The 26,633-nt window shown below is 55.0% G+C and overlaps 2 protein-coding genes across 2 annotated transcripts; both read left to right on the top strand.

Annotated features, from left to right (window-relative positions):
• Positions 1–7: 7 nt before the first annotated feature.
• On the top strand, positions 8–10,666 carry ZMAT2 (zinc finger matrin-type 2). The gene is made up of 6 exons (XM_061456548.1): positions 8–136; positions 3,556–3,649; positions 4,845–4,968; positions 6,348–6,421; positions 7,807–7,952; positions 9,844–10,666. Exons 1-6 carry the CDS (start codon positions 119–121, stop codon positions 9,985–9,987), a joined length of 600 nt encoding a protein of 199 aa, XP_061312532.1. The 5' UTR covers positions 8–118; the 3' UTR covers positions 9,988–10,666.
• Positions 10,667–19,163: 8,497 nt separating this feature from the next.
• Positions 19,164–25,267, top strand: LOC133270906 (protocadherin-10-like). The gene is made up of 4 exons (XM_061456494.1): positions 19,164–22,232; positions 23,328–23,386; positions 23,489–23,577; positions 23,817–25,267. Exons 1-4 carry the CDS (start codon positions 19,746–19,748, stop codon positions 24,074–24,076), a joined length of 2,895 nt encoding a protein of 964 aa, XP_061312478.1. The 5' UTR covers positions 19,164–19,745; the 3' UTR covers positions 24,077–25,267.
• The last annotated feature ends 1,366 nt before the right edge of the window (positions 25,268–26,633 follow it).

The following is a 26,633-nucleotide window of genomic DNA, read 5'->3' as shown; positions in this document are numbered from 1 at the left end:
ACTCACACCGCTCTAAGCCAGCACGGCGAGTACTTAGTACTGGAGCGGGCTGCCTCGCTTTACGACCCGGCCGCTGCCGCACGACAGTTTCCGGTCCCTCGTCGCCCCTACCCTCAACATGGCGTCGGGCAGCGGGGTAGGTGTTGGTGGTGGGGCCGAACCCGGTGCTTTCCCCTTTGCTCGGTACATCCTGGGCCAGGGTAGGGCCGCGGCGGCTGGGGCCTCTCCGGAGGGGCAGGCGGCAGGAAGGGCTGCTCCGCTGCCGGCGGGAGGTGCTCGGAGCCTGCGCCAGGCCGCGGGGTGAGGGACCCCTCGGGTGGGGACGCGGCGGGGCGGGCAGCGGCTTGTGCAGAGGCCCCAGCCCTGCTGTTCCCACCGCTGTGTGGGGCGGGAGGAGGTTTGGGGCCCCTGGAGAGGCCCCGGTGCCTTCAGGGCCTCGGCTCGATTTCCTCTCCCTGGGGCCAGGCGTCCGCCGTGGGAGCCGCTGTTTGACCCGGTGGCGTCGGGAGGTCCTGCCGGGGGCCTCCCGGGCCTGGGCAAGCAGCTCCCTCCTCCTTTTTTTTTCTTGTCCCACTCCACTGCCTGTGTCCCGCTGCCTCTCGCTGCCCTGCCGAATTTCCTGGATAGAGAAACTGCCTTTTCCGTGCCTTGAGTTTTTGGTAGCTCCCGTGTAACTGGTTGCTTTTATTGGCGTTGCGGGGTTTGTGTAGTGTGGCAGCAAGGTCTTTCTGCCTTTATGAATCCTGCAGGATTTGATGTTGAGATGAGTGAGATGGATGCTGTTGGTGTAGCCAGGCTGGTGTAAACACTCCGATAATGCCCCCAACAGCTGTTAGCACTGCTGGGACTGTGCTGTCTTGCTTTCTGGGGTGATCTGTCCTTCAGTTGAAGCCACTTGCAGTGCTGAGAGCAGTCAAGAGCAGGACATCAGCCGGGAGCAAGACAAGGCCTAGGATTTATTCTCAGCTACTGGTGTTTCTATTCCTGTTAAACTGAGCCAGGCTCAAGCCTCCTGTGTTATATTACAGGCTTTGATGCTGATACCAGGCATGTTACTTGGTCTCTTATCTCCAGAGGGAAGAGGCTGTGGGATACTCCTGCTTTATAATGTTCCTACTTATGTAGGAAATATTCTCTGTCCCCCAAAGCAGCTCTTAAATGAAGATTTTAGGGCTTGCAGCCGCCCCTGCCTGCACCAGGCCAATCAAGCAAAGTTCCTTTAGATAATATCCCGCTGAGATCTTGTTACACAGTTGGGTTTAATTTCTTTTTCCCTGTGCCTGGATGAGAGAGATTGATCAAAGAGCCTTGAGAAACTCCTTCCCTTTTATTACAACAGGAGAGTGTAGCAGCAAGTGAGTAAATCACCTCCTGCCAGCTGTGATATGTGATAATGTGCTGCTGTGTGGGAGAGGCTCGAGCCTGGACAACCCCCCCAAACATTCATTTACACTCTGTGATATTTTCCTTTCTCTTGCTCGGGGGGTTAATAAAACCTGCTCTGACATGCTTAAAGTGCTTAAGAAGCTCTGGGAAGAAATGAGACTGTTTTGATGCCTCCCTGAGGCGTTTTCATTGCTATCAGTAGTTGTTGGTTCCATTTGAAGGATTGCCAGAGGAGAAAACATTAAATGACTGTGCTGCTGCTGTAGCTTCAAATGGGATTTATTCCCGCTGGATTGTGATAGGGTTTCTGATTAGGCTAGAGGGGGAGGTCCTTCTTTCCCAGAGGTGTTTTCAGATACATCCATCCTTTTCTTAATATCAAACTGAGCCTCTCACTGCCATGCTGAGTGAAACACAGCTTTATAACCAGGTGAGAGCTGTCTTCTCAAGGCAGTGAAGGGTCTGAGTGAAGTATCTGGGTTCTAAGTAGACGGGTTGGGCACAGGGAAGAGGCTGTGCTGGTTTGGGGAGAGTAGATGTGAATGGAAGAGGGGTTCCTATCCAGTCCCTTCTGTCCTTGGTGTTGATAACTGGGGTAAAAATCCCCCCCGAAGAGAAGTCTTTGTATTCGTCAGTGCCAGCTTCACCCAAATCCAGTTTCTCTTCACACAGCTTGTGCTGTGGCTGCCAGTGAGTGTTCTCTGCACAGCTGCCATAGGACCAGTCTGCCATGGGGGGCGGTTGCTCCCTTCCCTGCATGTCTGCAGTGTGAAACTGCAGGAGCAGGATGGCTTACTGGGAGTTGGTACAGGGGCTTCCCCGGTACCTCCATGCCCTGCTTTCACAGATGGGCTTTTAGAGCGTTTTCTGGTTTGCTTGAAAAACCCATACCCAAGCACACAGAACCCAAGCACAGACACAGGCTGGGGTAGACTGGATGGAGCAGCCCTGAGGAGAAGGATTTGGGGTGGTGGGTAACAAGAAGCTCCTCATGATGTGGCTTCAGTGTGCATTTGAGCCCAGAACCCCTCTGTGTGCTGGTCTGCACCCCCAGAGCGTGAGCAGCAGCTCAGGGAGGGGATCCTGCCCCTCTGCTGTGCTCTGAGGAGAACCCCCTGCAGTCCTGATCCAGCTCTGGGGCAACAGCACAAGAGGGATGTGGAGCTGTTGGAGCGAGGCTAGAGGAGGCCATGGAGATGCTGTGAGGGCTGGAGCAGCTCTGCTCTGGAGCCAGGCTGAGAGAGCTGGGCTGGGTCAGCTGCAGAAGAGAAGGCTCCTGAAGGGGAGACCTTAGAGCAGCTCCAGTGCCTAAAGGGGCTACAGGAAACCTGGAGAGGGGCTTTGGACAAGGGCCTGTAGGGACAGGACAGGGGAATGGCTTTAACCTGCCAGAGGGGAGACTGAGATGAGCTCTTAGGCAGAAGCTCTTCCCTGTGAGGGTGCTGAGGTGCTGGCACAAGGTGCCCAGAGAAGCTGTGGCTGCCCCATCCCTGGCAGTGTTCAAGGCCAGCTTGGACAGGGCTTGGAGCAAGCTGCTCTAGTGGAAGGTGTCCCTACCTGTGGCAGGGGGTTGGAACTGGGTGAGCTTTAAGGTCATTTCCAACCCAAACCAGTCTGACTCTCTGATACTGGGTCCTGCGATTTCACAGCAAACTCAGTGCTTTGATTCCTGTAATGTTAAGACACACTGCTGAGAGTAGACACACATCACCTGCCCTACTCCTGCTTTTAATCAAATCCTTTGTAGCTTGTGTTGTGTTTCACACCTTTCTCATGTGATATTTGCAGCTTGGGTTTAATTGACTTTAGGAAACAGCATGTGTAATGTTTGTCAGGGGCACTGCTGAGGCCTTGGATCAATCAGTTGAGATGCTGTTTGTGTCTGGTTTTCAAAGCAAAAGCCTGAATGATCGTCTCGGGAGCTGTTAACATAAACTCATTACTTTTCTCAGGGCTTTGAAATCCTTCTAGAAGAAGTAGCTACAGACAGGCTGGGTGTTATCCTCTGAAGCTACATCCTTAATTCCTGTATGTGAAAACAGAGGACATGGGGACATAATGTAGTGCCCGCAGTTGACTGCTGTGCCCTCAGCGGCCACCTCTTTCCCCAGCCTCCCCTCAGAGGTGCTCAAACTTTAATATCATTAATACACTTTGTTTCCTTCTCAGACCAAGAACCTGGACTTCCGCCGAAAGTGGGACAAAGATGAGTACGAGAAACTTGCAGAGAAGCGGCTCACGGAAGAGAGAGAAAAGAAAGATGGTGAGCAGTGTGCTGCCGAGGGCAGGCAGCTCATGGGAGCAGTGTGCTGCCGAGGGCAGGCAGCTCATGGGAGCAGTGTGCTGCCGAGGGCAGGCAGCTCATGGGAGCAGTGTGCTGCCGAGGGCAGGCAGCTCATGGGAGCAGTGTGCTGCCGAGCGCAGGCAGTTCATGTGAGCAGTGTGCTGCCGAGCACAGGCAGCTCATGTGAGCAGTATGCTGCTGAGCGCTGAGTGCAGGCAGCTCATGTGAGCAGTGTGCCACTGAGGGCAGGCAGCTCATGTGAGCAGTGTGCCGCCGAGCGCAGGCAGCTCATGTGAGCAGTGTGCCGCCAAGCGCAGGCAGCTCATGTGAGCAGTGTGCTGCCGAGTGCAGGCAGCTCATGTGAGTAGTGTGCTGCTGAGTGCAGGCAGCTCATGTGAGTAGTGTGCTGCTGAGTGCAGGCAGCTCATGTGAGTAGTGTGCTGCTGAGTGCAGGCAGCTCTGCTCATGTGAGTAGTGTGCTGCTGAGTGCAGGCAGCTCTGCTCATGTGAGTAGTGTGCTGCTGAGTGCAGGCAGCTCTGCTCAGGTGAATAGTGTGTGCTGAGTGCAGGCAGCTCATGTGAGTAATGGGCTGCTGAACGTGGGCAGGTCTGCTCAGGTGTGTAGCATGCAGTTGAGTGCAGGCAGCTCTGCTCTTGGGAGTCGTGTGCTACTGAGTGTGGGCAGCTCTGCTCCCGTGAATAGTGTGTTGCTGAGTACAGACAGCTCTGCTCAGCTGGCAGCCAGTCACCCAAATCCTTAGTGAAAGATGGGGAGAGCCATGGAATCCCAGGGAGAAGTAGCAGCACTTGAAGGCTGGCTTGCTCCAATCCTTTTTCTTGTGCTTGCCAATGAATATATTGTTTTGCCAAAAGTAATTACTGAGAACCTTTGCCTCTGCCTGTTCTTTGGGGAGGGTGAGTAGCAATCAGCTCCTGGAGACAAGATCTCAGAATATGACCCAAGTCAGAGATGGAGATACCTGAGAGATACCTGGTTTCATAAGAACGAGGAACTAGTCAGGAGGAAATGATCCTTTACTGGTTTTGAAAAGAGTGCAATTTCTGGCTGAATCAAGTAGTTTCCAGCCCCCCTTTTCAGCAAGGGCAACGTGAACTCAGCATGTTGGGCTTAGCCGTTTCTGAGAAACACTTTGGCTTTTTGCTTGTGTTTTAGGCAAACCAGCCCAGCCCGTCAAAAGAGAACTTCTGCGGCACCGAGACTACAAAGTGGACCTGGAATCGAAGCTGGGGAAAACCATTGTCATCACCAAAACCACCCCTCAGTCAGAGATGGGAGGGTAGGTTTTCTTTTAGGTGGTCTTTCTCTTGGATCCTCAGAGCTGTGCTGGTGAGCCCAGGGGCTGTGATGCAGCAGGGAGCCCTTCTTCTGCATCAGGTCCTGATTTCCTCCTGTGTTTTCACACCTAAACTGGGTCTGCCGGGTTAATGTATGGAAGGCATGCAGCAGGCTGAGCACCCTCTGCAGTCCTGCATCCAGCTCTGAGGGCAATAACACAAGAGGGATGTGGAGCTGTTGGAGTGAGGCCAGAGGAGGCCATGGAGATGCTGCGAGGGCTGGAGCAGCTCTGCTCTGGAGCCAGGCTGAGAGAGCTGTGCTGGTTCAGCCTCGAAAAGAGAATGCTCCTGAAGGGGAGACCTTAGAGCAGCTCCAGTGCCTAAAGGGGCTACAGGAAACCTGGAGAGGGGCTTTGGACGAGGGCTTGTAGGGACAGGACAAGGGGAATGGCTTTAACCTGCCAGAGGGGAGATTGAGATTAACTCTTAGGCAGAAGCTGTTCCCTGTGAGGGTGTTGAGGCGCTGGCACAGGGTGCCCAGAGAAGCTGTGGCTGCCCCATCCCTGGCAGCGTTCAAGGCCAGGTTGAATGGGGCTTGGGGCAAACTGCTCTAGTGGAAGGTGTCCCTGCCTGTGGCAGGGGTTGGAACTGGATGAGCTTTAACGTCCTTTCCAACCTAAACCACTCTGTGATTCTATATTACTTCATGTTACCCACTTGTAGAAACAACTGAGGCAGATCTCTGCTGTTGCGTGGGTTTCTTTAGCCAGGAGGCCTGCTTGCAGTGAGATTTGTGTTTCTGATTGCAATATCTATGCACTTGGAATGGGAGAAACACCCAGATACCTGTCCTTCGAAATGGTGTTTGGCTGAAGGCTGAAGGGGTTCTTAGCTTACCCTGAGCCACCAAGAGCTTGAAGAGAATGCATTGGGTTTGTGCCATCTCAAGAGCAAGACTGTCAGTGTGTCACTGTCACAGCCCAATAGCCAGCAGTGCCAGGGAGATGCAGAGTCCCAAACAGCGTCCAGGGGTGGAAGTGCGGGCCCTAACTAGAAGGTGAAGATGCCATGGCTTTGGGTTACACATCAGCTCATCATTTGATTTCTGTCATCTGTCAGAGTGGTATCACCATAAGGGTCAGTACCTCCAGGGTTAAACGAGGCAGCTCTTTCACATCTGTCTTCAGTTGTACAATGGTTGTACACATCTGTCTTCACTGGGGCTCTCTGTACTGGAAGTAGCTTCCCTCTTGCCCTGGAGAAAGGACCCACATCCCAAGTGACAATCAGGCTTCACACTGTAGATTATCTCTAAGAGTTTCTTTGTCAGATGAGGTTTGTCTCATGCTTTGGAGTTAATTTTTTCTCTTTGTCCTGCCAGGTATTACTGTAACGTATGTGACTGCGTGGTGAAAGATTCCATTAACTTCTTGGATCACATCAATGGCAAAAAACGTAAGGATCATTTTCCTGTCTTCTTGGAGGGCTGCAGCAACACACTGGGCTGTGCCTATCATGTCTGAGGGCTAAACAGTTAGACATGGATCAAAGTGTGCTCTGGAGAACAGGATGTGGGCAGTTCTTGCTCATGAGAGCTGTGCAGGTGCTGTCTTTATCTCCTGGCACCTTTCAGGGTGCTGGGCCGTCTTAATGGAAGAAGCCCAGAAAGAGCAGACATCAGTTTACTCTGTCCAGTGGCTGTATCTTCCCCACAGAGTGAGCTGTGAAAGGCTCAGGGTCAGCAAATCCTGATGGCTCTTCTGAAAATCTGGAGAGAGGCTTTTTTACAGCTCCTAAACTTCAAAGAAATTCTTATCTAGATAAAAGGCATGGGACTAGCCTGGGTTCTGAATGGAAAGCTTCTCTTTGTAGAACATGAATACAAAGCTCAAAACTAGCTGGTCCTTGAGGTCTAGGTAGGGATCAGAGTTCACCAGGCTGGAGGCTATGGTTTGCAGATGAGCGGAGACAGGAGTGGGGCAGTTTGACCACAGAGCTGGGCCCAGCCCTGTGCTGTGTAATCAGGATACCTGAGTGCTACTGATGCCTTGTTTAGCAGTGCTACTGATGCCTTGTTTAGCAGTGCTACTGATGCCTTGTTTAGCAGTGCTACTGATGCCTTGTTTAGCAGTGCTACTGATGCCTTGTTTAGCAGTGCTACTGATGCCTTGTTTAGCAGTGCTACTGATGCCTTGTTTAGCAGTGCTACTGATGCCTTGTTTAGCAGTGCTACTGATGCCTTGTTTAGCAGTGCTACTGATGCCTTGTTTAGCAGTGCTACTGATGCCTTGTTTAGCAGCGCCACTGATGCCTTGTTTAGCACTGCTGTAAGGTGCCAGCCTGTCAGTTTTATTCTGGCTCCCTTTTCAACACTTCGGCCCTGGGGTTTGCCACTGGCCCAAGACTAAATTTCCTGAAGTGCTGGAACACCAATATGGTGGGGAGCATCCTAAAAGGGAACCTTGAAAGAACAGGCTGTGTTCCCCTTCCTGTTACAAGTAGTGTACAGATTGGTGATGTGATGTAAGGGGTGCTGAGGTGCTGGCACAGGGTGCCCAGAGAAGCTGTGGCTGCCCCATCCCTGGCAGTGTTCAAGGCCAGGTTGGACAGGGCTTGGAGCAAGCTGCTCTAGTGGAAGGTGTCCCTGCCCATGGCAGGGGGTTGGAACTGGCTGAGCTTTAAGGTCCCTTCCAACCCAAATGAATCTGGGATTCTATGACAGGCAGCAAGAGGCTGTTGTGCTGAGATATTTAGATTGGGATCAGGGAAGGGGATTATGTGCAGACCATCCAAGGCTGTGAGTACTGCTCAATGTGACTGGTTCCGCCCCTGTTTTCTAGACCAGAGAAATCTGGGCATGTCCATGCGGGTGGAGCGCTCCACACTGGACCAGGTGAAGAAACGTTTTGAGGTGAACAAGAAGAAGATGGAGGAGAAGCAGAAGGACTATGACTTTGAGGAGAGGATGAAGGAGCTCCGTGAGGAGGTAAGTCTTAAGTCTGGGCAGCGACTGATGAAGCAAAGCCTCCCTGAAACATGTTTTGTGAGGAAATCAACCCGTTTCTGCCCTTGTTCCACAGAAGCCTTGTTCTTTGTAGCATGGCCCTCTCAGCTGCTGCTTTGAGTGGCCTTCTGCTTTCCGTCCTTGGAAACCCATTTCCCTTCTATCTGTGAGGATAACTTTTGGTGTTTCAGGTTTCAAGCAGCACAAGCGTGACAACGCACCCGTTTTGTCTCCCGTTATTTGTGTTTGAATTTGTGTGCTCTGATAAGCAGATCCATGTCTTTGTCCCGTATCTTCCATGGTATTTAGGATTGCTGGGATCCCTCTTTACATGGCACATTGCTTCTGTGTGGTCTCCCCAAGTGTGGAAGGTCTTTGTGGTGTGAGATGTATGTGGAGGCAGTAGAAGACAGCAGATTCTTCTCCAGCCTGGGCTTAGGTGTCAGCTCCCTGACATGAAGATCACGTTTATTTGAAAGCCTGATAAAGTTCTGACAATTGGGAAGCTTCTATGGATGCTTCTCCTCCATCAGCAGTCAGATGTTAAAAGTCACTGCCTGTTTGCATCTCCCAGAGTTTGGTTCATGACGGGGTGCTCTGCTGGGGGGCACATGGAGCAGCCCTGTGCTCTGCTCTCGAGCAGGCTTTGGTCCTCCTGAGCCTGATGGGTTGTGGGGTGGGCTTTACAGGAGGTGCTGCTGGTTGAAAAGCTGCTGCCACTCACTGTATGGCACCAAAGAAATCAGCAGCAGCTTTTGGTGTAGCTTTCTTCAGGGCACAGCTGTCTGCAGTCTCTGTGATGCAGCGGATGGTGATGGGAGCAGCAGGAGCAGTTGCTAAGTTGGGAGCTGCAGCCATAGTTCTCGTTGCCCAGTACAGGCCTGGCACTGGTCCAGGGCTTGTGATCCTTGCAGAGCAAAACACTTTGATTAGAGCACAGCAAACTCTCTGATGCCAAAACCCCCCAAAGCTGCTCAAAGCTTCAGCTTCTGTTCCAGTGAGCAGCTGTCACTCTGCCAGGCTGAGAGCCAACAGGCAGCAGCATTCAGCAGCAGTCACTGGGATGGGGCATCAGACAAGGGAAAGGCCTAAAAGCAGCTTTGTGCCTCAGCATTGATTACAGGCAAAACTTCATAGAATCATAGAATGGTTTGGGTTGGAAAGGACCTTAAAGCTCACCCAGTTCCAGCCCCTTCCATGGGCAGGGACACCTTCCACTAGAGCAGCTTGCTCCAAGTCCCTGTGTCCAACCTGGCCTTGAGCACTGCCAGGCATGGGGCAGCCACAGCTTCTCTGGGCACCCTGTGCCAGCGCCTCAGCACCCTCACAGGGAAGAGCTTCTGCCTAAGAGCTCATCTCAGTCTCCCCTCTGGCAGGTTAAAGCCATTCCCCTTGTCCTGTCCCTACAGGCCCTTGTCCAAAGCTCCTCTCCAGGTTTCCTGTAGCCCCTTTAGGCACTGGAGCTGCTCTAAGGTCTCCCCTTCAGGAGCCTTCTCTTCTGCAGCTGACCCAGCCCAGCTCTCTCAGCCTGGCTCCAGAGCAGAGCTGCTCCAGCCCTCGCAGCATTTCTGTGGCCTCCTCTGGACTCACTCCAACAGCTCCACTTGTGCACCCTCTTGTGCTGTTGCCCCAGAACTAGATGCAGGACTGCAGGGGGTTCTCCCCAGAGCGCAGTAGAGTGCAGTAGGTGAGGTGCTCTGGAAACAGTGGAAACCTCCTCCTCAGTGCCTGCCAGCCAGGATTTCTGGCTATTTTGTTTCCTCTGACACAATGTGGTTGCTGTTGGTAGGAGTCGGGTTACCTATGCAGTGCCCAGTGTCTCAAAACAGCTCAGGAGGTTCAGATTCTTCTGCTGTTCTGTCCCTTATTGCAGGAGGAAAAGGCCAAAGCCTACAAGAAGGAGAAGCAGAGGGAAAAGAAGAGGCGGGCAGAGGAAGACCTGACATTTGAGGAGGACGATGAGATGGCGGCTGTGATGGGTTTCTCTGGTTTTGGCTCAACCAAAAAGAACCACTGAGCAGCTCTGGACTTCCTCTTTCTTGAAACAGATTGTTTTTACCCAGGGGACTCTGGATAACTCTTAAAAAGACTTGAGGACTTGTATGTAAATCTCCCAGTAGAAATGGATTGGAGGAGGCAAAAAGTGATTCCATGCTCTACCTGTGCTGCAGAACAAGCTCCGCCTGTCATTAGCTTCCCATCTCCTGTGTCCTAGATCTGGCTGCTCAGCACTGCTCCATGGCCTTGTGTGTGCTGGGAAGTGTTCTGCTGGGTACAGTTTTGTGTCAGATGGCCTGGTTCAGGAGCAGTCTCGTTGTTAACCAGGCAGTGTTGTTGCGGGCCCGGGTTGTTGTAGTTGTCAACCAGGCTGTGTGTTTGCAGTACAGGAGTGATTCAGATTCTCTTTGGATGATGTAGCTGAAATGAAAGTGCTGCAATGAGCAGTGTGGAGTGGTGCAACCTGCATCTTCACAGCTTGTGCTGGGCAGAGCTGGTGGCTGCATGGAGTCTGAGTTGCCCAATCTTTCCTGTGTTTTACCCACAAGGGATTCCCTCCTGGCTTTTCTTTGTGTTTCGTCCCGTAACTTTGGTATCTTTAAGGCAGGGGAGAAATTCCTCCCCACGACTGATCTGGGATAGAGCCAATGAAAGAGACACATGCAATTTGCCAGAAATAAATGGATTGTTTTAATGGGTCCTTTGGTGGGAGTTTGATTCCTTCTTTGATGTGAGAGCTTCTGCTTCCCACTGAGAAGAGCTGCACAGATCTGGTGGTGGCCTCCTGGGACCTCAATAGCATGGCTTGTGCCCCCCTTTCATGGCTCAGCTGCCCCATGCAGGCAGTTCCTGTCAATTTTGGTTTGGGGATGGGTGTAAGAACATGGGAGGGGGAAGGAAAGGGGAGAGGGGAGGAGAGGACAGTGCTGGGGACCTGCATGTCCATCAGGCAGTCCAAGGCTGGGCTGCCTTCCGCATTTTACCAGCCTTAGTGTTATTAAGGGCCATTTGTTTCCTCTCTGCTGGCTTTCAGCATCCTTTCACCTCTGTCCTCCCCTCAATCCACTTCATTTCTGCTTTTATTTACCTCAGCCAAACCTTGTGTGACTCACTGCTGTCTGCAGTTAGGATTTATATTTTGCATGGCTGGGTTTTGTAGCTCTGTCTCACTCTGCTCTCTGGTTTTATGTATGCTGATGAAATCCTTGCTCTTGCCCTTCTCTGCACTCATGAGATTCCCGACCCGTGGAAGGCTGCAGTGTGTTTAGCCTGCTCTTTCTAATACATCTAGAACAAATCCTGTAATGTTGTGCTGCTGTTTTAATTCCTTAATCTTAGCCTGCTGACAGCTTCATTGCCTCGGGTCTTTCCGCTTCAATTCAGATTATAATCCCCGTTGAAGATGCTATTGAAATGATATATAACCACTCTGATACAACTGTCCTTGGAGGTTTGACCCTTTTCACTTGGCAATCCTTTGACTTGAGTCGCTCTCTGAGCACACGGAGCTGGAAGGGCCACTTTCATTCCAGCCACGTACCCAGCGCTGTTCAGACTGCAGCACGTGGCTCTGGCTGAATGGCAGAGAGGAGATGCTTGTGCCTTTGTGCCCTCCGGGGTGTGAGAGGGAGGCTGCCGTGGTTTCACACAGGAAAAGTTTAGGACATCTCAGAGAAGATTTAGCAGCAGCCATTTTCTCCCAGGCACCAGCTCTGCAGCCAGGCCGACCCTTGCTGCAGCCCAAGCTTGGGCTGTGCTGCTGGGGAAGGGGCTCCATCCCTCTTCCGCAGGTTGTGACTCTGGAGCCAGTGGTTGCTGCCTTGGTTGGCCCGTGGAGCATCCCACTGTCCCTGCCTATCCCAAGGTGGGGTGTGAAAAGGGCAGCCCCACAAAAAACCCTTTTTGGGTGGCCAAACTGGAGCTTATCCAGGCCTGACCCATCGCTGCTCTCCTGGGAGATAGGGAGGAAATCTCTCCACAGCACCATCCAGTGGGAGAGGGCTTTTTTTAAACCAGATTCCTCTGGGGTAAAAAGCCTGTCACAGCCAAGCTCCATCCCGAGGCCGTCTGCATCCTCTGGGCTGAAGCTCCAGCAGCTCTGGTGGCTGCTGCCACCCGGTCCCAGAGCTGGGGCTGCCCTCGCAGGGGAAGCAGTTCTTTGTCTTGCTGGGAGCAGTGGTGTGTGCAGTAGCAGATACCAGCTCTCGCTGCATTCCCAGCAGCGGGAGCTGCCTCTAGCCAAGGATGAAAAGCTGGTTTCATGGGAGGAAATAATACTTAGAGAAGAGACAGATAACATTCCCTGCAGCTGCCGTGTTAACCCTTTGCTCTCACCGCTGCCTAGTGCTGCTGTGGGGTGTTAAGGGGTTCATGTGCTTTCTTCATTGGCACCATTTCCATGCTGAGCTGTCAGGCTGCTGGTGCTGGATGTGCCTGTGTGGGTCAGGGCTTGGGGTTTAACTGGAGAAAGGGCGCTCTGCAGCTCTTCTTCCCCTGCAGCAAAGGGGGTGAGCTGCTTCTCACTTCGCTCTTGCCAAAAAGGGACACAGCTATTCCTCCAGTTAAAACTGGGAGCTGGTGAGTAAGGAAGGGTATTCCTTATGGTACCCACCACAAGGCTGGGGCATCCTGCCTGGTCTCACCATGAAAGTGTTCGGAGGTGCTTGCAGCCAGGTTGGTGCTTGTTCTCAGTGCCTGGGCAGGGGCTGCAAGGCTCTGCCTTGTGGCTCAGAGGCTTGGGGAAGGATGTCCCAGTCCAGCAGATCTGCCTGCACCCCTGTGTCCCAGACGGGCTGGGGACCACACTCAGCCTGGGCTGCACTACTACGGCTCCATCCCATTAAACATTGATGGCAATGTTTGGAGAAGCATCACAGCAGACTCTAGAGGAAACACAAATCCGTCTTTCCCCCACCACTTCTCTCCCAGCCATCATCTTCTGTGGCCTCATCCTGGGAGGGAGCGCTGGTGCCTTTTGTGGAGGGGCTGAGCACTGACAACTGGCTGGTGTTCCCCTTTCCTTCCTTCAGAGGGACCTGGCACCCCTCAAACCTGCTCTTTCCTGCTTGCCCATCTTCCCCTCACTTCAGGTCCTGCTCAGGACTAGATCCAGCCCAACATTCCCACTGTCCCAGTCAATGACTGGGATCGGGGATCTGGGATGATTCTGAAGAAGAAGAGGTCCTAACCTGGCCCTGTGTACTACTCTGCCTTGGCCAACCCAATCATTACCTGCTTCAGTGACTTGATTAGCACAAAGACCCAGCTTTTCAGCAATTTATACCAGTTTTGTATCCCAAAAGAGAGGTTTAGGATCTTGGCAGGAGCTCCATTCCTCCCACTGCTCAGGCCATAAGCTACTGCTGCCCCAGTTAGGCAGCTGTTCCTGCCATTTGCCATCATTAAGCTAAAGAACATCCATAGGTGATATCACTGGAAACCCCTTTGACCCAGTACACTGGTGCCAGGAGGATGTACCACCAAAGCCCTGCTGTGCTGGGAGGCTCCTGGGTCTCCAGGGGAGAGCCTGATCTGAGTAAGGGCAAAGATCCAGCCCCTGGCTGGAGCTGGTGTTGCTGCAGAAGGGGTGGAAGTAGGGGAGGAGGAGACTTGTGGAGGGGGTCCCTGGGGTGGGAGGTGTTTGCTTCCCAACTGGAGCTTGGATGGGAAACTTGGACACCTGCTTCTCAAAAAGGGTCAGACAGAGAGCAGGGGACACCTACAACAAAGTGGTGCTTGACCTGGAGACCTCAGCAAGTTGGGCCACCCTCTGCACACTCAGATTTGGGGCTGAGCCAAATCAGGCCATAGATGGGCCCAAGAGGGAACAAATGGTGCTCTGCAAGTATTCCAAACTGGGAAGAAGGAGACAACCCCAGTGGCTCCCCCCATCCCATCCGTGTTGGATGTGTTGCTGCGGGCAGGTTGGGCTGGGGGGTTGCTGGGACGATGGATGGTTTCTGCTGGGCTTTGTGGGGCTCCTGAGCAAAGGGGAGGCATTTCTGTGTTGCAAGCACAGTAAAAAACCATCATCAGGCAGAGAACAAACAGCTCCAGGCTGGAGGAGGATCAGGGAGAGGGTGAGGGGGGAGCATGGGGACAGGACATCCGCAGGAGGGGTTTTGGGGTCTTGTGGGCTCAGAACACATCGCTGCTGCATCCCAGTGGCATCATTTCACCAGCTCACCCGGGCCTCCCACCCCCAGCTCCCGCGCCGAGGGGTCGGTCACAGAGGGGAACATGGTCCCTGCTCGGGGAGCGTGTGATCCGCAGGCAGCCCGGGGCCCTGCCAAGCCTTTGTTCCTCCTTCTCTTTCTTTTCCACCTTCAGATGATGTATTTTTTCCCCTCTGCTTCCAGCCTGCTGTGCAGGCAGCGCTCCCCCCCCCTTCCACCCACAGTTCCTGTCTTCATTTTCCTTCCCCTCTACAAATATGTGCTCCCCAGGCTCTCCTCCTCGCCTGGCTCCCCCCGTCAGTATTTCCTCCCCAAACTTGTCCTGTTTTCCCTCCCTTGCCCCTTCTCCCTGTTTTCCCACAGGCCCTCCTCATCCCTTCCCTGGCTGCTCCTCTCCCCTTCCCTCCAGCTCCCGTTCACTCACTCTCTGTCTCCCATTCTCTGACAGTTTGGGGGGAATCTGTCTGTGTCAACACACAGATTCCATTATTTATTGGCTGAGCGGAGCAGGGTCCTACACTGTCTGTGATTGTCTGCAGATCAAAGCGCCTGCTGATGGCAGCTTTGCCTTCTCAGAGCAGAACACCACCCCCAGCTCCACGCTCCTCATCCTCCCTGGGGACCGTGCCTCTGACACCCTCGATGACTGAGCTCCCTGACAGGGAGGAAAGAAGTAGGGCTGGGGGGGGGGGGGAAGGGGAGACCTGGAGAATCTGCAGAGCTCCTGGGTGCACATGGGGATGTTGGGGGTCTCAGGGGGGCACACACAGTCCCAGGAGGGTGGGAAGGTAAAGGTGGTCCCTTTCCTCGGAATAGGGGCAGAGGAATGATGTGAAAGGGGAGATGGAGGAGCAGGAAACATCCCCATGTTTGTCCATGAATTTCTTCCCCAGAGATCCAGGATGGCTGAAAACCAGAAACAGGGATAAGGGAGAACGTGTCTTTTTCTACCTTTCCCTTCCAAAACCACCATCCTAGCCCAGGCATGAGGGACTTCAAAATGAAATGTGGGCACCCTTTTATTGTTTGGGTGTTGGTGCAAGGAGATGTGGTGGGAAGAGGACAAGGAAACACCCACCCCGTCTCTTGGCCTCGTTTGGGTCCCAACTCCAATGTTTCCAGCTGCTATTTAGTGGAAAGGAGGGGAGAGACTTCAAGATCTAAGCACAGGATCATGGAGTCCTGCCAAGGGAAGCTGTTGGGATTATGGTTGGGCTTATAGCCCCTTCCCACCCTTTGGGAGCTGACAGGGTACACGAAAAGACAGACACCATCAGGTTGATCCCCACTTGCTGCCCAGTGCATGAAGCTGGGGCTGCCTTTAACTGTCCTGTCATTCCAGCATTTCTTCCTTGGGACATCTCCCTGGCCCTACCACCAAGCCTTCTGCTTCTTTTAGCACAGAGCTGAGCAGTTTCACTCCCACTTCTCCCTGGAAGGTATTTTTCCAAGCCTTTAATCAGTTTTTCATCCTTCTTTCGGAACTGCAGGTGCAGGCACCGTGCAGTGTTCCAGGATCAGTCACGCTGGTGCCTGATGGAGCAGAGATGTCACTTCCTCTCTCCCAAACCCTCTCCTCTTCCCCTATGCAAGCATCACACTGTTGCACACCCTTACTGGTTTACTGACCCCCTACCTTCTCAGTCTTTTCCGGAGGAGAGGAGCCATCCCATAGGACGTTTTAGGGGAAAGCCCCTAAGAGGATGCTGAGAGCAGTACAAGTCCCAGCACTTAAGAGGGGCACAGCCCTTCTGATTTGGGTCTGAGGTCTCTTACTTCAAGAGGAAGAAGACATCAGCCATGGAAGCAGCTCCTCTTGCAGGCTTGGGCTTGCCCATATGAAGCAGGACCAGAGACGTTGGCTTCCTGAGCTGCTGGTGAAGTCTGTGTCCTACAAAGAGCCAGAACTGGACCCAGTGTCCTGAAAATGCTCAGGGGTAGATGATGGCTACAGGGGTCTGCCCAGAGCTGAGCCTGTGTCTCAGCCTCCATCTCTCCTGGGCAGAGGGGTTGGGGATTTGTTCCTATGTGCTGTTGTCTGAGAGAATCCAGTGTGCTCTACCAGTAGTGGCGCTTGTGTTGGACACCTCAGCTTCTCACCTATAAACCACCTGGAACCTCAGGAAAACTTCACAGTTTTCCTGACAACTTTCCCTGATGTGAAAGGTCTGCACCACTGCCAGGGAGGATGAGGGTGCTGAGCAACTCAAGCACCTCGCAGGACAGAGCCCATGGTTTAGACTTCCAGTGGGGATGGAGCCCAGCATCCTTCATTGCTCCATTCCCAACCTCTGGACAAGGCATCTGTGAAGAGATGGATCCTTGACAAACACAGGACCTCTCTTGAAGCCAAGGCTCTGGACTTTGGTCTCCCTCTCCCTGGTGACCACCTCACCTCTGCTACAGACTGGGGCTTTCTGAATCACACAATGGGTTTGATCATTCAGGATCTCTGGAAGTCCCTTGTGCATCCCTGCTCAGAGCAGGGCTGGCAGATAGGGTTGTGCAGGAGGATCTCCAAGGATGGCAATTCCTGCCCTCTCTGGTCCCTATGCTGGTGTTTTACCACCCTCGCAGGGAAGATTTTTTCCCTAATAAGAATTTCCCTTCTCCAGCTCGTGCTTGTAGCCTCTCATCCTGTCCCCATGTGCCTCTGAAAGGAGATTGGGCATGCTTCATGTTTTGCATCGCAGCACCAAGGGCAGGCAGAGTGCCCACCAACACTGATAAACACAGCGAGATGGCCACTGTCCCCTTCAGGGAGCCAAAGCTTTGGAGGGGAAGGAGCATCCTTTTGCATAGAGCTTCGTGTCTTCAAAGACAGAGCCTCCAGCACCTGACCCTGTACAAGCAACCCAGGACTGACTTTCCCAGCCGTGCGACCAGAGCTGCCGCTCTCTGCTTCTCCCAGGAGAATCCCCTCCCACTGCAGTTTCCCTCTTGGGCACTGCAAACTATAACTGCTCTCCCCTGGAGCAAGAAGGGAGCAGCAAAGCCACATGCACGGCTGGGCAGACGGCTGCCTTGGGGACGGGGGGAAGGGATGCGTGGTCTGGCAGGGACAGCTTCTCTTGCAGACCTTTCTGCTGCCCCAAAACACAGAGGGCAGGGGAATGGAGTGAGGGGGGTGCTGGGCAGGGGTTGGTGCCTGCAGGAAGCTCGGTGATGGTCCCACAACCTTTCACTTTCTGCGTGGCTTTTCCGAGGTGGCTCAAGCTGCAGCTGCTCCTGCTACACGCCACCCTGATCCCTCTGCCTGGCCTTGCCAAGGCACATCAGTGCTGACCTGCGGCAGCCGGCCACCCGCCTGCCTGTGCCAAGACATCTCAGAAGACAACCCCCCCCCTTCCAACTTCCAACGCCTTCCAAATCCGTGTCCTGATTCCCTACCCTGAGAGAACAGGGCTGAATGCCTGAGAGAAGAGGGGACTTAAAGCCCACAGGACATGAAGTGAGGTGTCATTTGGGGTGCTGGACTGTCACCATGCCACCTCCCCCATTCCGCTGTTCACCCTCCTCTCCTATGCGCCCCCCCCCCCCCAGGCTGTTTTTTTGAATCAGATCCTCCATCCCTCCGCAGCATCCCAACGACCCCCAGCCTATGCCATTTCCTTCAGGAAAGGGATCCTTGGACAAGCTGAGCCCCTTCTCAAGCCCCCCTACTTTTGACCTTGTCCCCCTTGGAATCATGGGGGCTGGCAGAGGGGGGAAGGAAGGGACCCCAGTGTTTGGGAGGCTGAGGACAAGGAACAGGATGGGACTATCCTGTGGTTTCTCTTAGGGAAGGGAAAGGGGGGGGGGGGGGGCGGGACAGATCCCCCCCAGAAGGAAGCGGCGATGGAAGGCTGCGGGGGGAAAATCGCCGAGCAGAGCTGGAAAAGGGCAGGATGGGGCAGGGAGCGGGAAGGGGGGGGGGCACGAATCCTGCCGGGAGCAGGTTGCAATGGGGCAGGGAGGGGGTGATGAATATTTTAATATGAATCGAACAAAAGGGCGAGAGCCGCTCCGAGCGTTTGCGGAGACGGGGAAGGGCTGGAGGGATGGAAACGAGATCCCTGAAAATCTCAGTATCCCGCCAAATCTCCTCCGTCCTAAGCAGCCCTCCGGGCGTCCCAGGCCCATCCCGCCTCCGGGGTCCCAGCCCCAGGCAGAGCAAGGATAAAGGGGGAGAAAACAGATCGTGGCTCTCGCCGTGGGAATGGGGGGGGAGACGGGCCGGCTGTGCCCGGCGCTTCGATGGAGCCCGATCTTCACTTACCGGGAGCCATCCCGAGCCCACCCGTGAGAGCCCAGAGCCCACCCGTGTCCGCAGCCGACGGCCCCACGGCAGAGGCACGTCCCGACTGGGTCGGGCTGTGCTCCCAGGGCACAAATCCCTTTTCCCCAGCCCCACAAACCCCTCGGTCCCCGCCGCCTCCTGCTTCCTCCATCTCCCGCTCTCCCCTGGTTTCTGCTTCCCACGCGGGTCTCCGTGGAGAGCGAGGAGGTCGGGGGGGGGGGGCTCTGGAGCCGGCAGTTCCGTTCCCACCGGGGACCGGGAGGCAGAGACAAAGGCGGTGAAATATCAGTGCACGGCTAAAGCCGCTCCGAGCCCCGCCGAGCCCTTAACTAGATCGTTAGGGGATTACCAGCACCCGAAGCAGGCGGAGGGGGGGTGCGTGTTGCGGCCGCTCCGTCCCGTTACCGAGCGCCCCCGGGGACGGCGCCGGTGGGTGGCGACGCGCGGAGCTGCCCGGGCGCGGCGGCTGCTGGAGACGGGTCTGCGGGGAGAACGGAGCGGCCAGCGGAGGGACCGCGATCGGTACCGGGGCGGGGAGGGGACGGGGGGGGTCGCCAGGGTCCGTCTGTCGCCCTCCGGGGACCGGTGGGGACGGCGGCTAGGCTGAAAGTTTGTGCCCACGGGAGTGGGGGAGGACACGACACAAGCCTTCGGGTCTAAGGCTGGATCGAGCCCCGGGCGCCCGAGGGGTTGACACTGGGGTGCCCGGGCTGGGGGCGGGATTAGGGGCGCGGGGCTGTGGCAGGCGGGGTGTCGGGGGGGGGGTCTCTCTGTGCCTCCGCGCTGATGGGCTCAGCTTTATCCAGGGTTGTAATCCCCCCTGCTCCGGTAATTAAAAACTCCGCATTACAAGGAAAACGGTGTGCAGGGAAATGTAATCAAGTCTGGAGGGGCTTAACCATCTGGTAAAGGTTAGGACCGGCACGGCGGGGGACGCGGCAGGGGGATTTGGCAGCCGCTGCTATCCGGGCTCCTCTTAATCTACCGCGGTGCCAAGCGCAGCATCTGCGGGGTAATACCGGTGCCCCGGGAAGCGATCGGTCTCGCTGGAGCTCGCACCGCCGTTAACGGGACCTCCCCGGGGCTAGCCCCCTCCCCAGGTGCGTTCAGCTCCGGTGAACCGGTTCTGCTGTGGCTCCGGGGCGAGAATTATATCTCCTCCTCGGAGCCGGCAGGGAACGGGTTAAGTGGGAGCCGGTGGTCGCCGCTCGGCTCCCCCCCAGCTCCGGGCAGAGCCCTCCCCCGCCTGCCTCGGGAGCCCGAACTCGCTGGAAGTGCAGGAGGGAGCAAAGGCGAGGAGGAACCGGGGAGGGCGGCGGCACCATGGGGGCCAGGGGCGGCTTCAGGCTGGGGCAGCTCTTCCTCCACTCCCTCCTCTTCCTGCTGCTGGCCGGGCCCCCGGCGCCGCGCCCGGCGGGAGGGCAGCTGCGCTACGCCGTGCCGGAGGAGCTGGAGCACGGAGCCTTCGTGGCCAATCTGGGTGAGGACCTGGGGCTGGACCTGTCCACTCTGTCAGCGCGGCGGTTCCGCATCGTGTCACGGGCCGGGGCCAGGCAGCACCTGGAGGTGAACCTGGAGAACGGGATCCTCTTCGTGAACGAGCGGATTGACCGGGAGGAGGTGTGCGAGGCGGGGGGGACCTGCCTGCTCCACCTGCAGCTCCTCGTCGAGAGCCCGCTGGAGCTCTACCGCGTCGAGGTGGAGGTGCTGGACATCAACGACCACGCACCCACCTTTCCCTGGCAAGAGTATGTGCTGGAGGTGGCCGAGTCCGCTGTGCTTGGTGCCCGCTTCCCACTGGAGAGCGCCCAGGATCCTGACGTGGGCACCAACTCTGTGCGCACCTACCGCCTCAGCCCCAACGGCTTCTTCTCACTCGAGGTGCAGACACGCAGCGACACCAGCAAGTTTGCAGAGCTGGTGCTGGAGCGCGCCCTCGACCGCGAGCAGCAACGCACCCACCGGCTGCTCCTCACTGCTCTTGATGGAGGTGTCCCCGAGCGCTCGGGCACAGCTCACATCCTCATCACGGTGCTGGATGCCAATGACAACGTGCCTGTCTTTGACCAGCCCTCATATGGTGTCAGCCTTCCTGAGGATGCCCCTGCTGGCACGCTGGTCATCCAGCTCAATGCCACTGACCTGGATGAAGGCCCCAATGGGGAGATAGAGTACTCTTTCAGTGGGCACGCACCACTGCGTGTCCGGGAGCTCTTCCACATAGAGCCCCAGAGCGGGCAGGTGCTGCTGAAGGGCCCTCTGGACTATGAACGAACAAGCCTCCATGAGCTCTATGTGCAAGCCAAGGACCGTGGACCCTCAGCTGTGGCTGTGCACTGCAGGGTGCTTGTGCACCTCCTCGATGTGAATGACAATGCACCAGAAGTGACCCTCACCTCTGTGTCCACACCAGTGCTGGAGGATGCCCCACCAGGCACTGTTATTGCTGTCATCAGCGTTATGGACCGAGACTCTGGGGACAATGGGCGTGTGAGCTGTGAGGTCAGCCCTGATGTACCCTTCGAGCTCCGCTCCTCCTTCCGCAACTACTACACACTGGTGACCACACTGGCACTGGACCGGGAGGTTGTGCCTGAGTACAACATAAGCATCACCGCCCGGGACATGGGCTCCCCTGCCCTGCTCACCCGCAGCACCCTCACTGTCCCAGTGTCCGATGTGAACGACAACGCCCCACACTTCCTCCAGCCGTCCTACAGTGTCTATGTGATGGAGAACAACGCACCAGGTGCCTCCATCTGCTCTGTCAGCGCATTGGACCCCGACTGCCAACAAAATGCCTACCTGTCCTACTCCATTGCTGATGGGCACATCCACGGCATGCCGGTGGGCACCTACGTGTCTATCAACTCAGACAGTGGGCACATGTATGCCCTGCGCTCCCTCGATTATGAGCAGATCCGCAGCTTCCAGATCCAGGTGCAAGCACAGGATGCGGGTTTCCCCCCGCTGAGCGCCAACGTCACTGTCCACATCTTCGTGCTGGACCAGAATGACAACGCTCCAGTCATTGTTTCCCCCATGCCACGCAACGGCTCTGTGGCCACGGAGCTGGTGCCACGTTCAGCCAGGCCTGGCTACCTTGTGGGCACGGTGTCAGCGGTGGATGCAGATGCAGGGCTGAACTCCCGCCTCTCCTACCAACTCCTCCAGGCCACTGACTTCACCCTCTTCAGCATGGCACCAGACACGGGTGAGCTGCGCACCCTCCGCTCCTTTCTGGAGCAGGATGCGACCCGGCAGCAGCTGGTGGTGCAGGTGAGGGACGGGGGACAGCCAGCCCTCTCTGCCACCATGTCCATCCTGCTTTCTGTGGTAGAGACCATGCCTCAGACTTTCTCTGGCTTCAGCGAGTTCAGCCTCCCCACAGAGCCTTCCTCATCCTCCCCACTCACCCTCTACCTTCTCGTCTCCCTGGGCTCTATCTCCTTCACCTTCCTCCTTGCCATCCTCATCCTCACAGCCATTCGGTGCCGTGGAGAGCGGTGCTCCCATGGAGGTGGTGGTTGCTTACCACCCTGCTGCGGCTGCTGCCCCGGCTCCAGACCCTCCTCTGATGGCCTGAAGACATCAAACCTGACAGCACAGCCCCCTGCAGGGACCACGGCTGCCACCTGCCTCGACATGCCTGGAGGTGGTCCCCCGGGCTACTGCTACAAGGTCTGCCTTGGTCCTGAGTCTGCACAGAGTGACTTCATGTTCCTCAAACCCTGCACCCCCCCGCGGAACAATGAGAAGGACTCTGGGAAGCGGTCTCAGCCAGGCCAGCATCTCCAGGTCTCAAAGCAGGTAACACTGTGCCCGTCAGCGCTTACTGGCCCTCAACAGGTTCCCCCAGCCCCCTTCTTCAGCCTCTGCCATGCATTTCCCAGACAATAACGGATGCTTTTGATCAGTGCAGGAATTAGCCGTCAGGCAGTGGGAAACTCTCCACTGAGTTTTCTGACAGGTCTAATTACTGGAGGTCCCTTCCCACCCTTTTGCACCCATTAGAGGCAATAGAGATGCTCCAGTGCCTGGGGGATGTAGGATGGTGGGGGTGGCATCATGTGGGTGAGCAATTCGCAGTGGGACAGCCTGAGCATTACTGCTTCCCCCGAGTCAGTGGGAGTCTGCAGGGTCCTACTGCTGCATCCAGGGCTGGTCCTGGCCCCACATCACCATTAGTGTCCCCAGTTCTGGCACCGAGGCTGCTGTGCTGCACCGGGCTGTGCCAGCGGGGAGGGAGTGGGCACTTCAGGGCAGGATTTTGATGTCAACATTTGTTAGGTAGTGAAATGAGGAATGTCTCATTTTCTCGATGAAAGACTCATTCAAACATGATTACAAGGCTGGAGAGTGATGAGGCGTCTAATCCACTTACATTTGACTTTTAATAAAACAGCCCTTCCAAGGAGAGCCCAAGACTGGCTGCCAAGAGGCTCTCCCCACGTCTCCCTGCACCGCTGGACTCCCTTTCTAATACATTAATGGGATTTTCCTGTTGTTCCTTGCAACCCCCTCCTGGGATATTGGGTATACAGCCAGTTTCTGCACCTCTCACTCTTTGGTGCCTGAGTCTTGGGCTGTTTCCATTGCACCTGCAAAAAAGGCTTTTTAATATTAACAGGAATAGGAAAAGCCCCCTTCTCTCCCAGAAGGACAGACTTTGGCAGCTAAACAGAGAGCAAGCCCCCGACAACCCCAGTGCCTCAGGAGGGTCCGGTAGGGAACAACACTGCCTGTTTCCCTAAAATGGGAATGTGCTGCTTACTTCTCCACAAAGGGCATAGGGAAAGAGGAGATAGGGTCCTGCATCCCTGCCATCTGCAGCCTTGTGCTGGCAGGGCTGGGTTGATTAAGAGGGTCCCAGTAACCAGCCTTGATCTTCCCTTTGTTTTCCAGATCAAACAGCCCAACACAGACTGGCTGACCCCAAGCATGCAGCGACCTGCCCTGAAAAGGTACCAAATCCAGCACTGTGGGTACAGAGGGAGTGGGTGGAAGGCGGATGTGGGGATGGGGAGGTTGTCTCCAGCACAGCTTTGAATCAGTCTCCTCTTTAGCTCCCAGAGCCTGGAGGACATGGGGGAAATCCGTAAAGCCCTCCAGAAGGAGCACGAGAGGCTGTGCACACTGGTGACTCCTGTCTCTGGTTAGTACTGGGGCACTGGGGCTGGGAAGACCAGACTGTCATGTCGCTTGGTGAAGGTGCAGAGGAGAGGGGGGACATCCCTGTTCTAGCAGTGGCAGAGTTTTGTGGGTGGGAGGGGTGGCCAGGCTCCAGAAGGGAAGTTGGTGACACATGGCCATGGACTTGCACCTTGGGACATGTATATGACTGTCACACTGAGCTATGGATCTGAGCTAGTCTTGCACTTATCTCTCCTCCAGAGTTTCAGAAGGCTTCAGCAGGCACCAACAGCATCTGGACACCCCAGTACAGCCCCTTGTACCCAGGACACATCCCACCCCTGGATTACCAGCACAATGTCTACATCCCTGGCACCCCTACTCTTCTTTCCAGCAAGGATGGGCCTCTCTACCTGGGCCGGGAGAACAAGAACAGCTTCTCCACCTTTGGCAAGAGGAAGAAGATGACAACTTACTGTGACATGCATGACAATGTGGTTATCAACAACGACCTGAAATAGGGACCAGAGCTGGGCCTGGGTGGCACTGCTTCACACTCTGGGTATCACTGACATTTCAGCTGCCAGGTCTACCCGCAGCACACAGCATGTATGGACCACTCAGGACTTTGTGGGGCTTCTGGGATAGAGCTCACCAGAGTGTGGGGAAAGGATTTAAGGAGCAAGAGACTAAAAAGTGATGGGGGACATCATTTCCCCCATCTCATCCTGCAGAGCTGTGTTGGCAGCAGGTGCTATTGGGGGTCCATATGACCAGATCAAAGCAAATCTGCCTTGAGTTTACCCATTACCACGTCCCCTTAGGGACTGTCCATCTCTGTAAACATTGTCAATTCTTTGTCTTGTCTGGCTGTGAATGTACTGAGCTGCATGCCTGTATTTCTGTCCCAGTAGGCATGGAAAATGTATGCAGACCAAGCCTAGTTCAGTCAAGCCTGACCATAAATACTAGGACAGCAACCATTGCTTTGTCCCTGAGATCTAGCGGGATGTGTTGCATGTCCAGAGCAGCTTTTGGTGTCTGTCTTCTGTGGCAAGTGAATGCAAACCCCAGGAAGTATGGGTGCTTCTTTTCAAACCCTGATCCAACCCTTTCTGGGTTGGAGATCCAAATCCAGGACACAACCAGGGTCCAGGACACAGCCAGTCTGCTTCGGGAACAGCAGGGGCTGAGCACACACAGATTGGATGGCCAGAACTGTCAGCTTAAGCAGCTGAGATGCACCAGGTGAGACCCTGCTGGGTAACACTCTACCCCAAGGCAACATCATCTGGACAAAAGACAGTTTCCAGCCATCAGAGGTGCCCAGCGGAGGTGACATCCTCTTCCCTCCTCCCCTTGCCCTCACCCTCACTGGGATGTCTGTTCTCCCCAAGTCCTGAATGCTTGGGGGACCCCCTGCACTGGGGGCCCCACCTGTATAGGGCAGACATCTACTGTGCCCTGCTTCTCTTTAAGGACTCTTATCTGGCTCTCAGAACCCCTCCAGGGCAGGAATCCAGCCCCAGAAGAGCCTCTCCCCTGCCCTGACCACCCTACACCTGTCCACCCAGTCTGTCTGACACCATTGCCAATCGCTGCTGTCACAGGACAGTTCATTTCCAATCTGTGCAGAACACAACAGCTCTTTCTCAACCAAGTTTGCTTCACGATGTCTGATTTGTACCAATAAATTGTATTTTAATAGCTCACTCTGGCTCCTGGCTGTCCCTGAGCTGCACATGACAGCAGGAATTGCTGCTCAGCTCATGGAGCACAGCTCTTGGCTCCAGGAGACATGTGTGTCCTTCTGGCCTCCTTAGCTGCTAGAGCAGCTCAGGAGAGCTCATTTTATTCATTTTACCTGAATCTTGGGAGCTCAAGGTCACCTTTCCCTGGACTCAGGAGCACTTTGGGGTTGTAGCCAGGAAGAGCCATGTGCTGGAGAGGTCACTCATCTCCTTGCTGCATGCTTCAGTTGGGCAGAGACACTGCAGGGATCTGCATCAAGGAGAGGGCATAGAGCTCTGAACTGCTGGGGAGAGGGGCTGGATCTGGCAGTAATGTTGTTATTGTGCACTGCTTTCCATGGTTCATTTATGCTTTCCCATGGACGCTCACCATCCACCAGCTCGCCTCGGGAGTCACAAAGAAAACCTGAATGTGTGCCAGGTGTATGGACCAACTGCCAGAGAATAGGTAAGCCTGGACCTGCTGCTGGGATGACTCTTGCTGTGGGAAGCAGTTCACCTTTGGATGAAGTCCCGAGACAGCCAAGCCATGGCTGTCCTTCTTGTCTCCCCTGCTTGCTCAGTGGCTGGCTTGGGGAAGCTGCAATGCAGCTTTTGGGATTAACCCAGAAAAGTCTTTGTCCTCAAGTGGGTAAAATGCTCTTTACTGGAAGCAGGGGGCAAGGAATGCTCAAAGGGGCCCCATGAGAGTCAGGCACTCTGGAGGACAGTGCTTTGGACATGAAAGGGACCTGGCTGCTTCTGGTGACTTCAGTCCCAACTCACGCCTGCCTGACTGTGAGTAGATGAAATATTCTCTGTTCCAATTAGACAATAGGATGAAGGATTTTATGCTGCTTTCATTTTTCAATGGTCTTTACAGAGTGTTAAGGGTAAGAAAAGAACCCCAAACAGACCTTTGTATTGCATTAGCCTGTTTCACTGCTTCAAAAGAACAAGAGAATTATGTAAAGTGATACAATAAAATTAATAACAGCCTCAAGAAGTAATAAAAGCATCAAATGGACCTGACTCCCTGTGGGGCAGCAAGCATCTTCCCCTCCTGGCTTAGCTCCAGCAGTGTCTTCCCTGCTATTTTCAGATGGTGCTGGTCAGGCATTAGGAGAGGACTGTAGCCCTTCCAGCAAAGCCACAGGGGCTCAGCCACAGCCCCTCTTCAGCATCTGCACAGCCAGCGGCTAAGACACAGCTACACCACAGCCCCTGTGGTTTAGATCATGCAGCGAATACATCCAGAGCACGTATTCATGGCATCCAGGATCTAAACGATCTCATGGAGCTGGTGTTTTGTATCAGATCCCCAGGTGTGGCTTCCCAAAGGGATATT

Source organism: Pezoporus flaviventris, unplaced genomic scaffold (assembly GCF_033815535.1).
Source record: "Pezoporus flaviventris isolate CSIRO_AGI_PZ_B2104156 unplaced genomic scaffold, CSIRO_AGI_Pfla_v1 ptg000023l, whole genome shotgun sequence".
Taxonomy (NCBI): domain Eukaryota; kingdom Metazoa; phylum Chordata; class Aves; order Psittaciformes; family Psittacidae; genus Pezoporus; species Pezoporus flaviventris.
Note: the sequence above shows the minus strand (reverse complement) of the source record. Positions and strands in the feature narration are given on the sequence as shown.

Coding starts and splice junctions, on each gene's coding strand:
- ZMAT2 (XM_061456548.1), top strand. Junction 4,969..6,347: donor CCTCAGTCAGAGATGGGAGG/GTAGGTTTTCTT, acceptor TTGTCCTGCCAG/GTATTACTGTAACGTATGTG. Junction 7,953..9,843: donor TGAAGGAGCTCCGTGAGGAG/GTAAGTCTTAAG, acceptor CCCTTATTGCAG/GAGGAAAAGGCCAAAGCCTA.
- LOC133270906 (XM_061456494.1), top strand. CDS start 19,746: ATGGGGGCCAGGGGCGGCTTCAGGCTGGGGCAGCTCTTCCTCCACTCC. Junction 22,233..23,327: donor ATCTCCAGGTCTCAAAGCAG/GTAACACTGTGC, acceptor TTTGTTTTCCAG/ATCAAACAGCCCAACACAGA. Junction 23,578..23,816: donor ACTGGTGACTCCTGTCTCTG/GTTAGTACTGGG, acceptor TCTCTCCTCCAG/AGTTTCAGAAGGCTTCAGCA.